This window comes from Coregonus lavaretus (genome assembly GCF_964263955.1).
Source record: "Coregonus lavaretus genome assembly, chromosome: 28".
NCBI lineage: Eukaryota > Metazoa > Chordata > Actinopteri > Salmoniformes > Salmonidae > Coregonus > Coregonus lavaretus.
The window spans coordinates 31,814,752-31,831,273 of NC_140015.1; the positions used below are offsets into that span (position 1 = coordinate 31,814,752).

The following is a 16,522-nucleotide window of genomic DNA, read 5'->3' on the forward strand; positions in this document are numbered from 1 at the left end:
CTTCAAAACGTTTCACTGTTGTTGATGATGAAGCACTGTTGAATGCAGCACCAGAGCAGTGTCCTGAGGCAGCCTTTCTACAGCAGGACACAGGTCTTCTTGTCTTTGAAGGGGTTGGAGGAGGCAGAGATGCCGGTGAGGAGGGGGTCACAGCGACTGTGCTCCTGACAGTACTGCACCAGCTGGGCAGCTGCTGTGGAGATCTGGGAGGAAGAAGTAAGGAACAGCCATGACTTAAAGCTGAGGTTATTGTATATTCAGAAGAAAGGTGATGCCCAATATACACAGAGTTACTGATGTGTCCTAAGACAAGATTTCCCTTTTTCCGCTCTGTATCAGACTGCTCTCCATTGCGCCCACAATTTGTCTTATTTTTGATTCATCAAATGAAAGAAATATAGATCAACCAAATTATTGTCATTCTCCAAATTAATTAGAAATTATACTTCTAACCAATTCATTACACACACAGGCTACTGTAGTGTACTCTCACCTTGATCCTCTCCATGCTTGCCTCCACTCGTAGTTGTTCCACAGTCCGCCGTGCCTGCACCACACTGTTACTGCTGCACACCTTCCCTGACATTCCCTCCTCCAGAGAGACACCCACACACTCCCACTTTTAGTTCCAGACAGCAAGCTGAAACTCCCCTTCCTTCCACTCCAACGTGAGAGAGAGAAAATAAATGAATGCAATTGTTGAAAGAGTTGAAAATGTCAAACTTGCAGATCACAAAAACCTGTTCCACCTCCAAATATGGATTTAGATTTGCAATAATAATGGAGAAGTTACTGTTATACTCTAACATGAGGCTATGTGGACCAAGTCCTACCGAGGTCCCAATTTCTGTCAGAGTGGCATCTGGTCTCCCCCTCTTTGTAGGTTACTGTTGAGGCCACTTCAAAGCCACTGTGATGTGTGTCAGGTTTAAAGGTCACACACACAGTCCTGGAAATGTCACAGCAACATCACACAGCCCTCACTGATGATAAAAGAGACTGGAGGGAGCAGGGAGGACAGGAAAACGGTCTGGCGGTGGAAGTGTGTGTGAAAAAATATATTAATGTTGACCCCCATAATGATAAGTATAGGAAGGATACATACAGAACACAATCTTTCACCAGAATGCGTTGCTACGTTTGAACCTTTGCGGTGTCCGTAGTCATTTCCAAAGCGTGCTACATGGGCATGTCAGCGCGCTAGACTTGTGGTGTGTTGCTAATGTTTTGGCTGTCTTTATACAATGATACCTTTTAGTTTAAGCATTCTCTGATTAAATACAACGACCCAGTGGTCTTCAAAAAACTTGGTATGTTGCTTCATTTGTCAGTGCATGTAATTGTTTTTAAGCCAATAGAGAATGGATAGCTAGCTGAAAGCCAGGCAGCAGGCGATGGAGTGTTAGCTTGCTAACTAACGTCAGTTGGCTATACTTGCTATATTTTGATCTCAGTGTCATGAAATGTGCTGAATGATAATGACGTTAGAATTATGTCTCTATAACATGCTACTAAGCGCAACACAAGGCATGATCCTAATATTGTTGCTTGCCACCAGCTATACAGTTGAATCAGAATGATTCAGGGAGTTGACAGTTGATTTTGGGAGTTGATAATGGTGCTGACACTTTGCAAATTTGCAAACCTTTTCAACATGAACTACAGGATTCCAGCTGTTAGATAATTTTGGCATTTTTCTTGTAGTTATTCTAGGTTGAAAGCCACTTAAACCATCTTTGCAGCCACTTAAGTAAAATTAATGTTCAGCACTCTATGCAACCGTTGCATTACTTTTTGATTTGCTTCCTTGTTTTTGACAGAAGGCATGGCAGAACAACATGCCCCCTCGGTGGCCATGGATGCGGTGCTGATGCCCAGCACGGCCCTCCCAGACGACATGCCCCGTATCAAGGGCTATGACTTCAACCAGGGAGTAGACCATCATGCCCTGCTCCAGTCCTTCCTCACCACAGGCTTCCAGGCTAGCAGCGTTGCCCATGCCATACAGGAGATCAACAAGATGGTGAGACACACTGGAGGACATCTAGCCTGGAATCCTAACAGTGAAACTATGGTGAAACAGAGCATAAAACGTTGGATTCCAGGCTAGATTACATCAATCCATCTCTGGAGGTTTAGGGAGTTAAGATGCCTTCTCAGAGCCTGGTCCCAGATCTGTTTATGGTGTCTTGACAACTCACAATGACCATAGGAGTTGGCAACACAGCACAAACAGATCTGGGAACAGGCTAATGTCGTCATGGGGTCAGAGGATGTCCCACTCTGTGTAGGAGTTGATCTACTAGGTCTACAGATCTAGAATCAGCTGACCTAAGATCAGTGTACAGGGGGGAACTAGGGATCCTACTCCAAACATCCCTCGACATATAGGGGATAAGATGCCTAGTAATTGGGCATGTGGAGAGTTATGTTAGCATGGGCATGTGGAGAGTTATGTTAGCATCCAAGTTGTTGCCATTTATGTAGACATGTCATTCCTGGTCTGATTCTAGGCCTGTTTTTTGGGGGGAGAGGGAGAAGAGTTAGACGGAGAAGAAGAGGGAGAAATGTTTAAACCCCTTTGTTAGAGAGAGCTTCTATCAGACTGTGTCTATATTCCTCTCCTTTTGTCATCCATTTATAACCCCAGATTGAGAAGCGTCTGGAGCCACAGGAGGAAGAGGAAAGATGCGACTCCTCCCCTTCCCACTCGGGCTGTACCATCTTCCTGGGGTACACCTCCAACCTCATCAGCTCTGGAGTGAGGGAGTCCATCCGCTACCTGGCACAGCACAAAATGGTACAGTACTATACAACAGCCCACCCTTGTATGTGTCAAAAGCCAGTCCTCCATCGCTTAGTGTCTGCTGGTTGTCATTCCTCCCTTGTACTTGATCAATTAAGGCGTTTGATTAGTAGGAGCTGTCTTCACCTGTTTACCTAGGTCTTAATTGGACACCTATTGAAAATAAATAACAAAAACCGGCAGAGACTGCAGCCCTCCAGGAATTGAGTTTGACACCCTTGCAACATACACACTCACTTCAAGATGCCAGTGTTTATAGGTGAAATGCTACGCTAGTAAAATGCTACATGAGTCGAATATTGGAGCACCTGATACTAGCAATGATAGGGATTGTAATATTAAATAACTTTTATAGTAAGTATAGTATTTTATAAAAGGATAAAACGACATAACAAGCAGAATAATATCTTTAAATACAAATAATTAGAACATGGCTTTTTTGGCGGGAGGTTGTTGTTTTGGCGGATGGTTGTTGTGGTTGGTCCTGTGTTCTCTCTGGCGTCCTTTCCCCCTTGCGGCAGATGTGGATGCGGGTGCGTTTGCACGCTCTGCCCATTTCTTCCGCAGTCAACCATGTGGTGTGCATTTTTGTGTTTGAAAAGGTGCAGCGTTAAGTGAGTGAGAGGGGAAATGGTTGCATATCCCAGAGCCGACCGGGGGTCTATGAGCAGGGGTAGTGAGAGAGAGCTTTCAATTTTGTGTAGATGAGGGATATACATTTTTAAATATAGTATACATCTAATCTAATTTTTCATTGTCCTATCATGATGGAAAGATCCCTAACCCTATAACCTGGACACCCACCTGAGCGACCCATACACCAAAGAGAAATTCCCATCTCTTTTATGGACCTGCTGTGAGTATGCAGCCTAAACAGAGAAATAAATGCGGTCAGAGACCTACTTGAGCATCACCGCCCCCTCAAGATTCTGAGCCTGCCTGGCAGGGTTGGTCCTACAAAGCCAGAGCCCCCTGATGGGAGAGCATAATATACAAGGAAATTCTCAAAGCTGCTAATGAGAACCTTGACGACCTTTTACCTAGCCGGTGGGGATTCCGGTGGGGTACGCCCACCCAGGTAGTGGCAGTGCTGGCAACACTGGCTGCAGTAACCCATGGGGAGGGGGTCACACTCGGACAATCAGAGAGGGGGTTTATCATTGTGGCCCAGGTGGCACAAAATAATCAAAGGTCTGACCGCACGAAGATGCTTGGGAAAATGGTTACAACAGGGGATCAGAGTGTTGGTGTCTCAGGTGAAGAGGGTGGATCTGATCTCCATCACCTAGGACTTGACATAGATTAAGTAGATTAATCAAATCTCACATTGTTATCAATTTCTGCTCAATCTGCATGCTTTCTCAATCAGCTTTAACTGTATGTGCACTCGTAAATCAAGTTATTTCTCGAGTTGGGCTCTGGGATATAACAGCCGTTGAGTATCTGATTTTATGGTGGATTGTGGAGGAGGGGGGTTGAGTGTGTTGGAGTATGTGAGTATGTGCGTGTGTGCTTGTCTGGCATCTGTTGTGGGGGGGTGGGGATGTTGGGGGGGAGGGGGGGGTATGGGATGGACCACGGGAATTATTTGCTAGGATAATAATTGCTTGTCAATGAATTAAATGTAATACAATGGCAATCCGGGTTATATGTTAGAATCCTACGCGTGAACTGCCGACATTATTACGCATATTAATTGATAATGATGGAAAATAGGATATGCATAATTTTAAAAAAATAGTTATATAGATATATATATATAGAGAGAGAGGTGAAAGCATTGGAAATGCTTTTGGCGGTTAATCTGCTTCTGTTTTGTGGGTGGCACTGTGTGCTGTTTATGATGGATGGGTCCTGGCCTCTCGGGGCCTTAGGGATCCGGAGGGACGTGGGTGGGATGCTGATCACTGGGATGACGGCTCAACTTGGGATGGGGAGGGGCTTTAGCGGGGGAATTAGTGGAGAACAATTGAAGGGTTACTCCGTAGCAATGCAAATATCACGGTACAGCTATATGGACACCCAATCATTACGGTATTTTTTATTGGTAAATTTACAAACATATATAATGATAAATAGACTTGAAACTTGTATCTCATTATGGTGTATGGTGAAATAAGTATAGCCAGTTATAATTGTAATGGCTTAGCTGATAATAACAAAAGAAGAACAATATTTACATGGCTCAAAGAGAAGGAATATAATATCTATTGTATACAGGAAACTCATTCAACAATGCGAGATGAAGTAGCGTGGAAAAAAGAATGGGGGGGGGGAATATACTTCTCCCATGGGCAAAGAAATTAAAAAGGGGTGATAAAATTAATTAATAGTAATTTCGATCCGAATGTGCAAATTGTCCAAATAGATACGCAAGGTAGATGGATTATTTTAAATATGTTATTGGACCATAAACAGATATGGCTCATTAACCTTTACGGACCAAATAATGATGATCCACAATTCTTTGACAATATATATAATAAATTATCAAGCCTGCAAGCAATTCAAGACAATATTATTATGGTGGGGGATTATAATACTGTTTTAAATAGCTCAATGGACCGTAAAGGAAATCACACCACAAACAATCACCCACGTGCTCTTAAGGAAATTGTGAATGTCATGGATACATTAGAACTAGTAGATATATGGAGGCTTAAATATACTGATCTAGTGAGATATACATGGCGGAGACTGAATCAAGCTAGTCGTCTTGACTACTTCTTTCTTATCTCATTCTCGTTGGCACCAAAAGTAAAAAAAGTGTTGATAGGGGACAGAATGCGGTCGGACCATCATATAATAGGCATATACATTACTCTTACTGAATTTCCACATGGGCGAGGATATTGGAAATTTAATCAAAGCCTATTGGATGATAATTTATTTATAATTAGAACAAAGGAATTTATAACTGACTTTTTCCAACATAACATAGGTACAGCGAATCCCCTTATTGTATGGGACACCTTTAAATGTGCCTTTAGAGGCCATGCAATTCAGTACTCATCTCGAAAACAAAAGCAATTTAGGTCAAAAGAGTTTATACTAAGAAAGGAAATAGAAAGTCTAACAGAACAGATAGATGGCAATAAAAACTGTAACATAGAGGCTCAGAATAAATTAGAGGAAAAACTAAAAGAAATGGAGAAACTTATTCAAGAAAGATCAAGTGTAATATATTATAAAAATAAAGCAAACTGGATGGAATATGGGGAAAAATGCACAAAATTCTTTTATAATCTTCAACATAGGAATGCTACCAAAAATAACTTAATGAAACTGGTTACAATTGACGGAGTCACCCATAATTCACCAAATTATATTTTGAAGGAAGAAACAAAGTACTTTAAGCATATGTTTTCTTTTCAGTCGCCTCCATCTCTAACTGAAGCTAATTGTAGAGATTTTTTTTCTGTTGATAATGTCAAATTAACAGCCACACAGAAAGACTCATGTGAAGGTGAAATTACAGAGGAGGAACTTCTGGATGCAATTAAAGACTTTAAGTCTGGGAAAACTCCAGGGTTGGATGGCATACCAGTCGAGGTATACCAAACCTTTTTTGATATACTAAGAGGACCATTATTAGCATGTTTTAACCACTCCTATGTAAATGGTAGATTATCTGACACTCAAGAAGAAGGTCTGATCTCATTATTACTGAAACAGGATACAAGTGGAAAATATAAAGATCCAGTCCATTTACAAAATTGGAGGCCCCTTACACTTCAGTGTTGTGATGCAAAAATCCTAGCAAAATGTATAGCGCATAGAATTAAAAAGGTATTGTCGGATATTATTCATTCTAATCAGACAGGTTTTTTACATGGAAGGTACATTGGAGATAATATAAGGCAAGTATTGGAAACAATAGAACACTATGGAAAATATGGGAAACCAGGCCTGCTATTCATAGCAGACTTCGAAAAGGCATTTGATGAAGTTCGACTGGGGTTTATATATAAATGCCTGGAGCATTTCAATTTTGGAGAATCTCTTATAAAATGGGTCAAAATCATGTATAGTAACCCTAGGTGTAAAATAGTAAATAATGGCTATTTCTCAGAAAGTTTTAAACTGTCAAGAGGAGTGAAACAAGGTTGTCCACTATCGGCATATCTATTTATTGTGGCCATCGAGATGTTAGCTATTAAAATCAAATCCAATAATAATATCAGAGGATTAGAAATACAGGGCTTAAAAACAAAGGTGTCATTGTACGCTGATGATTCATGTTTTCTTTTAAATCCACAACTAGAATCCCTCCACAGCCTCATAGAGGATCTAGATACATTTTCTAACCTCTTTGGATTACAACCAAATTATGACAAATGTACTATATTACGTATTGGATCACAAAAAAATACAATTTTTACATTACCATGTAGTTTACCAATAAAATGGTCTGATGGTGATGTGGATATACTCGGAATACATATCCCAAAGGAAATAAATGATCTCACTTCAATAAATTGTAATAGAAAGTTAGCAAAAATAGATAAGATCTTACTACCATGGAAAGGAAAATACCTGTCAATTTGTGGGAAAATCACCCTGATTAACTCTTTAGTATTATCCCAGTTTACCTATTTGCTTATGGTCTTGCCTACGCCTAGCGAACAGTTTTTTAAATTATATGAGAAAAAAATATTCAATTTTATTTGGAACGGCAAGCCAGACAAAATTAAAAGGGCATATTTATATAATGAATATGAATTCGGAGGACAGAAATTATTAAATATTAAAGCATTAGACCTATCACTAAAAGCTTCAGTCATACAAAAGTTATACTTAAATCCGAACTGGTTCTCAAGCAAATTAGTAAGATTGTCTCACCCAATGTTCAAGAAAGGCCTTTTTCCCTTTATTCAGATTACAACAACTCATTTGCAGTTATTTGAAAAGGAAATCATCTCCCAAATATCACTATTTCTAAAACAAGCCATAGAAAGTTGGTTGCAATTTCAATATAATCCTCCAGAATCGACAGAACAAATAATGCAACAAATATTGTGGTTAAATTCAAATATACTAATTGACAAAAAACCTTTATTTTTTGACAGAATGTTTAAAAAAGGTATAATCTTCGTAAATGATATCATCGGTAGGACTGGTGGAGTTATGTCGCACATGCAGCTAACAAAAACGTATGGAAATGTCTGCTCTACCCAAAATTACAACCAAATAATTGCAGCCTTACCGCAAAAGTGGAAGAGGGAAGTGGAAGGGGGAGAAAGTAAGGAACTTGTCTGTCGGCCTTGCATTAAAGAACATAATTGGTTAAGGAAAACTGTGATAAATAAAAAAGTATATCAGTTTCACTTAAGGACCAAAGGATTGACAGCCGTCCCATATAGATTGCAAAATAGTTGGGAAGAGATCTTTGATGTACCGATCCCATGGCATAGAGTTTATGAACTGATACGCAAAACGACACCGAATTCAAAAATTAGAATCTTTCAATTTAAATTATTATATACAATTCTTGCTACCAATAGAATGTTATTTATATGGGGGATACAATCTTCCCAGCTCTGCAGATTTTGCTGTGAAGAGACAGAATCATTAGATCATTTGTTTTGGTTCTGTCCATTTGTAGCTTGTTTTTGGACACAGGTCCAGGAATGGCTAAAGGATTGCAATATTTACCTGGAGCTAACCTTGCAGATAGCATTACTGGGTGATCTGAAAAGTCATAGTCAATCAATCAATAATATAATAATACTTTTAGCAAAAATGTTTATTTTTATTTCACAATCTGTAGAAGCAATGAGAATAGAAAGGTTCAGAACTTTTGTAAAACATCACAGTACGGTTGAAATATATATGGCAAATAGAAATCCTATATGGATGGTGTTAAGAGATAGATGGGAGGTATTGAATAGAGTTGAAGGATGGGACTAATAACAAATAACAACAAATAATAACAAAGATAGCTAATAATGTAAGCATACTGTGTCCATAATAAGTATATAGGTTGTATGTTGGGAGCTTTTGGGAAAGAGCACAGTTAGAAAGATATGGCATATAGAAGCAAACCGGATGGACATCATGAAAATGATCGGAGAGGTTGAGAGTAGAAGAAGTTCAGGAGCAAAAAAAATATATATATATATAATAGAATTATTGTAAAATTAACTCTGTCCATAAGGTGTAGATAGTAAGTATAGACCGGAAGTAGAGGCCTGGGCATTGTTGTTCACTAATTTACTCCAAGTAGGGAAAGGATGGCGGGGTTGAAAAGTAATAAAGGGGAGTATATATATAAAAAACATGGGGGATTGGAAGTGATGCAGACAATTACATTGATAGAAGATACAATCTATCTGCAATATTAAGCAGATCCACCCCCCACCCCCCCCCCCCCCCCAAATGCTACATTTGTTTGTGGACCTTCCTAATAGGTGGACGTGATAGTGACTACAGCGGGGGGAGTCGAGGAGGATTTCATCAAGTGTCTGGCCCCCACCTACTTGGGGGAGTTCAGCCTGTCTGGCAAGGAGCTGAGACAGAGAGGCATCAATAGGTAGAGCACCATCACCTCTACTATGGATCACAGATCATAATACAATTAAGCAATAAGGCCTGAGGGCTGTTCTTATGCTCGATGCAACACGGAGTGCCTGGATACAGCCCTTAGCCGTGGTATATTGGCCATATACCATAAACCCCCGAGGTGCCTTATTGCTATTATAAACTGGTTACCAACGTAATTAGAGCAGTACAAATAAATGTTTGATATACCACGGCTGTCAGCCAATCAGCATTCAGGGCTCGAACCACCCAGTTTTTATAATTGTTAATATTTGTTGCTGTATCAGTTGTTTGTGGGTACCGTCTAATACACTAAATTGTCATTAATCTTTTCTCTCTTTTCTCTCCTCTCTCCCTCTCTTTCTCTCTCTAGGATAGGTAACCTCCTGGTACCTAATGATAACTACTGTAAGTTTGAGGACTGGCTGATGCCCATTCTGGACCAGATGGTGCAGGAGCAGAAAGATGAGGTGAGCTAATTTAACACTTCATACAGGAAATGTCATCTTCAGCATCTGTGTCTGGGTTGTATTCATTGGGGTACAATGTAGCAAAAAAGTTGAACATCACCCTGGTGTTGCTGGTATTGTGACATTAATTTGACCTTTGACCTCTCAACCCTCTAGGGCACCCACTGGACCCCGTCCAAGATGATCCACCGCCTGGGCAAAGAGATCAACAACCCAGAGTCTGTCTACTACTGGGCCTATAAGGTGAGGACTGGAGGGATTCACTGCTTTCATCAGCCTGTCCTTGATATAATACAGTAGATATCAGTGGAATGAATTGAAACCACTGCTCTTTGCCCTCTCTCTCCATTTGTGAAGTATCTTTATCATTCCCCTCTCTAAACTCACCAGTATAATGTACAGTAGGGGCTCATGCCCCTCATTGGCCTCACCTTACACTATCACTATGACCTCTACTATGGATAACGGATCATAATACAATTGTTCATATTTGTTGCTGTATCAGTTGTTTGCGGGTACTGTCTAATACACTAAATTGTCATTAATCTTTTCCCTCCCTCCCTATAGCCCTCATTGAGTTACAATAGGCTGTATTCATATAATCAAAGCTGTCAATAGATTTTCAACCTCTGTGTTGCAGAATGACATCCCAGTGTTCAGCCCTGCTCTGACAGATGGATCCATTGGGGACATGATCTATTTCCACTCCTATAAAAACCCTGGGCTGGTGCTGGATATAGTAGATGGTAAGAGAGAGAGGAGACATGATAACTGGGGTTCTGTCTGTGTACATTTATATTTTTGTCATTTTGCAGACGCTCTTATCCAGAGTGACTTACCGAAGCAATTAGGGTTAAATGCCTTGCTCAAGGGCACATCGACAGATTTCTCACATTGTCGGCTCAGGGATTCGAACCAGTGACCTTTCGGTTACTGGCCCAAAGCTCTAACCGCTAGAATACCTGCTGCCAATTGTTCTTTCCTCTGGTGATGTGAGACCGCACACTTGTCTTGCTTTACATTGTAACTACGTATCTCATCCACCACAAACTTGCCACTTGGTGACATTCATTCTAGATATCTATATGCTCAATAGTATATGTCACTGTTTTGGTGCTTGGTTTTGTAGTTAAAGGGTGGTGTGTAATGTATCATGCTGATGACACAGTCTGTGTTTTGTTGTAGATATCCGTAGGTTGAACAGCAAGGCAGTGTTTGCCAAGAGGACAGGGATGATTATTCTGGGTGGGGGCCTGGTCAAACACCATATAGCCAATGCCAATCTGATGGTAAGTAATTACTCTTGTTCATTAAAATTGTCTGTATGATCATATTCCTTAATTATAATGTTGATGTAAATTATGAACTGTTCAATTCACCTATTTTCATATAATGTTGTGCTATCGCAATTCACCAGTCAGAACGTTAACGTGCTTAGCAGTGTTGGAGAGTAGTACATTACATGTAGTTCAACTAGTAATTTAACTACATTTTGCAGTAGCTTGGTGGTAGTTGAACTAAATTCTAATCCTGGTATTGTTTCCAGTAGTTAATAACTTTTTTGCCATGTAGCGGTGTAGCTAACTACTGGAACTACACACTACTTTTTTTTGCAAAAATAAAATATGGATGAAGTAGGGAAGAATTTCCTTTCTTTTTCAGGATCAGCCCTGCATAATTCTCACTTGAAACATAGTTTTTGTGTTTATTGGGCTAAATTACACATTCTGTTAACATCTGACTCCAGTGATCTGTTCTTGCAATTTGTAGTCTTGACATTTCAGATTTAGATATGATAATTTATCATAAAGTAGTTTGGATGTAGTGAACTACTTTTTCAAAGTAATTGGTTGATTGGTAAACTATATTTTCAGAGTAGCTTCCCCAACACTGGTGCTTAGCAACTGTAACTAACCAACCAGGTCAAACCATATTTTTATAATGTATCTCTCTCTGTCCCCCCCCCTTCAGAGAAACGGAGCAGACTATGCAGTGTTTGTGAACACGGGGCAGGAGTTTGATGGTTCAGACTCAGGGGCCAGACCTGATGAGGCAGTGTCTTGGGGGAAGATCCGCATGGACGCCAAGCCAGTCAAGGTAACTCATTCACCAGTTTCACAGCATCAATATTAGCCAGAATTAACCTGAATTTAGCAAGCTATCTTATCCCCAGTCTGAAGGTTAATGGATGGAATAGAATATAAAATAATGTAAGTTTATTGGCCATCTGAAGATGGAAATGTGCTTTTGGCCTCACCTTACACTAATATAGATTAAGTGAAGGTGTAACTCAGGGTCAAACAGGAGAGCAGCAGCCCCAGAACTCTTGATAGATGCATTAGATCTACCAAAGACAAAACACAGACTCACGTTGAACCTTTTCCAATGGCTCTTTCCATTCACATCTCCAGAACTTTCTCTTATGATCTGTATGTTTGGCTTTCTGTTTCCTCTCTGTGCCGTTTTGTTTCTCTCTCCAGGTGTACGCTGATGCTTCCATAGTCTTCCCACTGCTGGTAGCTGAGACGTTTGCCCACCATGCTGACAAGCTGATTCCTGAGAAGAAAGAATAACCAAACTAACCAAGGTGTTCCCACTCAACACATAAAGGAATAATCCACAAAAAACAACTCTTTGGTTTTTTGTTTTATTAGTCCACTGTTAATACAGTCCCAAAATGTTTTGCATGTCAGCAGTCAAGTTTTCAAGATATAGAACTTTCAAAAAGCTAATTGTCTCTTGCCACATTATCATGATAATGCATCATATGACAATCTCTCTTTGCATCTATTTTTAGATATGATGTTCTGTTTACTGACTATTCTCTCCATTATTTCAGATAGAAGTATTTGGCACTGGTAGACAGTGTGTACCTCTTATTTTTAGAATGACATAAATTGTTTATCCACATGTTTTGTTTACCCAAATGCTTAGTACATTTGCTAAGTGTAGCTTAAGTGTTTTTGTTGTTGAATGAAGTGAATTATCATGTACCAATGAGTCATGCGTGTGTGTGCGTGCATACTTGCACGTTTGAGAATGACATTGCAGACTGAGACATTACTATATGGTAAACTTACTCATAAGAGATGTTATTTTTATAAGTTAGTGAGAGGGTCTCTTTAGGGGAGCATGCACTGTTATTCAAAGAAACGCTTACCAGAGGTGAAATGTATTCGTCTTTATTACCTAGTACCTACTCATGTATATTACTATGTATTAGGAGTGTCTTAAATATATCTGAAAATGTAAATGAATAAAAACAACCTTAGAATGTTTCCATTATTACAGAATGGAACATCTGTTAGAATGTTCCCATTATTACAGAATAAAACATCTGTTAGAATGTTTCCATTATTACAGAATAAAACATCTGTTAGAATGTTCCCATTATTACAGAATAAAACATCTGTTAGAATGTTTCCATTATTACAGAATAAAACATCTGTTAGAATGTTCCCATTATTACAGAATAAAGCATCTGATGTTGTCTTCCTACCTCTTGTTTGCCTCTCCCACCAGCGATGTTCAGTAGACATTGACCCTGAGTGCTGTAGTACTTGAAATAACCATAAGGGGTCTCCCTTGCCTCACCCACTTTGTGCACATACATAAACAAAAGTCCATAGTCCTTGAACGAAACTCTTCTCTCACCACAGTGCATATCATCTCTGACAGTGAGCTGGAGGCATTAGCTACCATTGTGTACAGTCAGAATGTCTATACTTTACATAAATCAGCATCATGTGAGTGAATCTACAGCTGAGTACAGGCAGCCCAATTCTGATTGTTTGTCCAAATATTGTAGAAAGAGCTGATCTGATTGGTCAAAAGACCAATAAGTAGAGAAAATAAATCTCAATTGGGCAGCCCACTTATTGCACAGCGTTATACATTTACATCACGTGTCAAACTCATTCAACGGAGGGCGGAGTGTCTGCGGGTTTTCGCTCCTCCCTTGTACTTAATTGATGAAATAAGGTCACTAATTAGTAAGGAACTCCCCTCACCTGGTTGTCTCGGTCTTAATTGAAAGGAAAACCCAAAAACCAGCAGACACTACATTTTTGTCATTTAGCACAGTGTTTCCCAACTCCAGTCCTCAAGTACCCCCAACAGTACACCTTTTTATTGTAGCCCTGGACAATCACACCTGATTCAACTTGTCAACTAATCATCAAGCCCTCTGAGTTGAATGTGTGCTGAAGATACCGACCCTATGCACTGGGGTCGGAACACAATCATGGTTACATGAAGACACAATGGAGCCGGCACGAGATATGGGTTGGAAAACGTACCTCAATGCAGGGATGGGATATACCACTATACTCTTTATCCAAACTGCCCTTTTTTTGTCATGCTAGCTAGCATTAGCCACAACAGTCATTATGGAATGGCACTTCATATTGAACAACAAAGGAACTGATTGGCTGACACAGCCATTCCAGAATGGCTGCAGTGGCTACTGCGAGCTAGCATGAGGACGAAAAGGGCAGTTTTCCGGGAAAACTAGCAGTATTTCAATCTCCTCTATATATCAGTGTGGATAAAGGTCACATTTTGAGTACATTGGCATATCCCATCCCTGTATTGAGGTAAGTTTTCAAACCCATAACTGGCACCAGCTCCTAGGTGTCTTAATGTAACAATGAGCAGTGGAGGCTCCTCAGAGGAGGAAGGGAGGACCATCCTCAATGAATTTCATAAAAATAAAAATAGATAGATAAAACTATACTAAATATATTCACGTCACCAAATAATTGATAAAAACACACTTTTGCAATGACGGTCTACAGTAGCCTCAACAGCACGTTTTAGGGTAGCACCATGGTGTAGCTGGAGGACAGCTAGTTTCCGTCCTCTGGGTACATTGACTTCAATAAAAAACCTATGAGGCTCGTGGTTCTCACCCCCTTCCATAGACTTACACAGTAATTATGACAACTTCCGGAGAACGTCCTCCAATCTATCAGAGCTCTTGCAGCATGAACTGACATGTTGTCCACCCAATCAAAGGATCAGAGAATGAATCCAGTACTGAAAATATAAGCTACAGCTAGCTAGCACAGCAGTGCATAAAATGTGGTGAGTAGTTGACTCAAAGAGAAAGACAATAGTTGAGCAATTTTTAACAAATTAATTTATTCAGATAGCTTTTTCCTTGTGGGGAGCAGCGAAATGTCCCCACTTTTCCGATTATTTTCTTGTTTTACTATCCTTATAAGGACTTCTGGTCCCCACAAGGATAGTCAAACCAAAAACCCACACGCACACTGTGACCTGCATTACATAACGATGAAATAATTGTCAACACATTCTCAGCTTTTATGAGTCTGACATCAGTCACTTCACACTATATACTTAACCTCAATAGTAGAGAGAGTATGCACTCTTTTCTCTCATTGAAATAGCGCCATCAGTGTTCCCCTAAGGGGAGTTGAGCCTTCCAATGTCTAATTATATAGTTCCCATATACCCAAACTTCCACTCTACACGTCACCATGCAGACCCATTATATTCCAACCTTTTAAATGGAACATTTGCAAACAACCAGAAATGTGTTTATTCATGAAAAGCCACAGTGACGTCAGAAATGTTTTGTTTGTCAATGTTTCATTTTTTGCCAAAAATTTATCTGACCTTTCCTTCTGGATTCGGAAAGATGGGAACAAAACAAACCTCAGCCTCAATGTGTCCCATACACACACACACACACATACACACATACACACACAAACGTACATGCACACACACTTCAGTTGGGCGTTCCTCTTTCTGCACAAACTGCTTTTCCATCCATTTAATCTTCCTTTCATTTCCTATTGGCTCTGTGTGCTGTATGGTGTGTGTGTGTGTGTGTGGCACGGTGTGCTGTAGGGTGTGTGTTTACCAAGGGCTAGCTTTAGATTGACAGCACAAAGGCCACACTGTATGGATTTTCCATCACGTATAGACGCTTTTGTTTGTTTAGCGTTTTATTGGATGATGAGGAGACAGAAATCCTGAGAGAGGGAAGATATTGCGTGGATACTTGTCTTGTGTGTGTGTGTATGTGTGTATGGTATGTTTTTGCATGACTGGGTATAGGTCTTCTGAAGGTCATCAGTGTCTTTTGAATGTGACAGTATGTTTGTGCTGCTCAGGGCAGTGTGTGTGTGTGCGTGCGTGTGTGTATGCTCACGGCAGTGCGTGTGCATTATCTAGTCACGCTACGATAATGTTGTGTGGCGTCCCCACAGAGCGGACAGTGTTAGGACCTTCTCCCGCTGAACAATCACTACTCTGTGTGATGTGGGGGCCACAGCAGTCATAATGGCAATTATGTCTGTACAGCAGCCAGATTGGCAGATATCTGCTGAGAGAGAGGGAGGGAAGGAGGGAGAGAGAAAGAGAGGGGGAGGGAGGAGGAAAAAAGAAAGAGGGAAAGTGAAAGATGACTGGCTTGGGTTGCGCCTGTCTGGAGTCTAGTGCAGTGTGTTGTGTGTGTTGTGGGTATCTTTCTATGTATGTAGTGTGTGTGTGTCCTGTCTGTTCACTCTCTAGGAGCGACATCCTCATGCCCTTATCTGCTTCACTGTTTACCTGTTATGTTGCCATGGGGACTGCCAAGCTAACCTACAGACAGGGGCGTCATTCACCCCCAAAATCTGAGAGGGTACAAAGTATGTAAGGATGGCTGGGGGGGTTCGGAGGGGGTTCGGAGGGG

The 16,522-nt window shown here is 40.4% G+C and overlaps 2 protein-coding genes across 2 annotated transcripts; one reads left to right on the forward strand and one right to left on the reverse strand.

Moving 5' to 3' along the window:
- Positions 1 to 77: 77 nt before the first annotated feature.
- On the reverse strand, positions 78 to 586 carry LOC311104500 (guanine nucleotide-binding protein G(I)/G(S)/G(O) subunit gamma-12-like; the record flags this gene model as incomplete). Its single annotated transcript, XM_084146354.1, has 2 exons — positions 78 to 203; positions 494 to 586. The coding sequence occupies 2 exons, from the start codon at positions 584 to 586 to the stop codon at positions 78 to 80; spliced, it is 219 nt and encodes a 72-aa protein (XP_084002480.1).
- A 579-nt stretch (positions 587 to 1,165) lies between these two features.
- On the forward strand, positions 1,166 to 13,306 carry LOC311103355 (deoxyhypusine synthase-like). The gene is made up of 10 exons (XM_084144912.1): positions 1,166 to 1,310; positions 1,821 to 2,023; positions 2,651 to 2,800; positions 9,217 to 9,338; positions 9,720 to 9,816; positions 9,973 to 10,059; positions 10,457 to 10,562; positions 11,002 to 11,105; positions 11,788 to 11,913; positions 12,297 to 13,306. Exons 2-10 carry the CDS (start codon positions 1,826 to 1,828, stop codon positions 12,387 to 12,389), a joined length of 1,083 nt encoding a protein of 360 aa, XP_084001038.1. The 5' UTR covers positions 1,166 to 1,310; positions 1,821 to 1,825; the 3' UTR covers positions 12,390 to 13,306.
- The last annotated feature ends 3,216 nt before the right edge of the window (positions 13,307 to 16,522 follow it).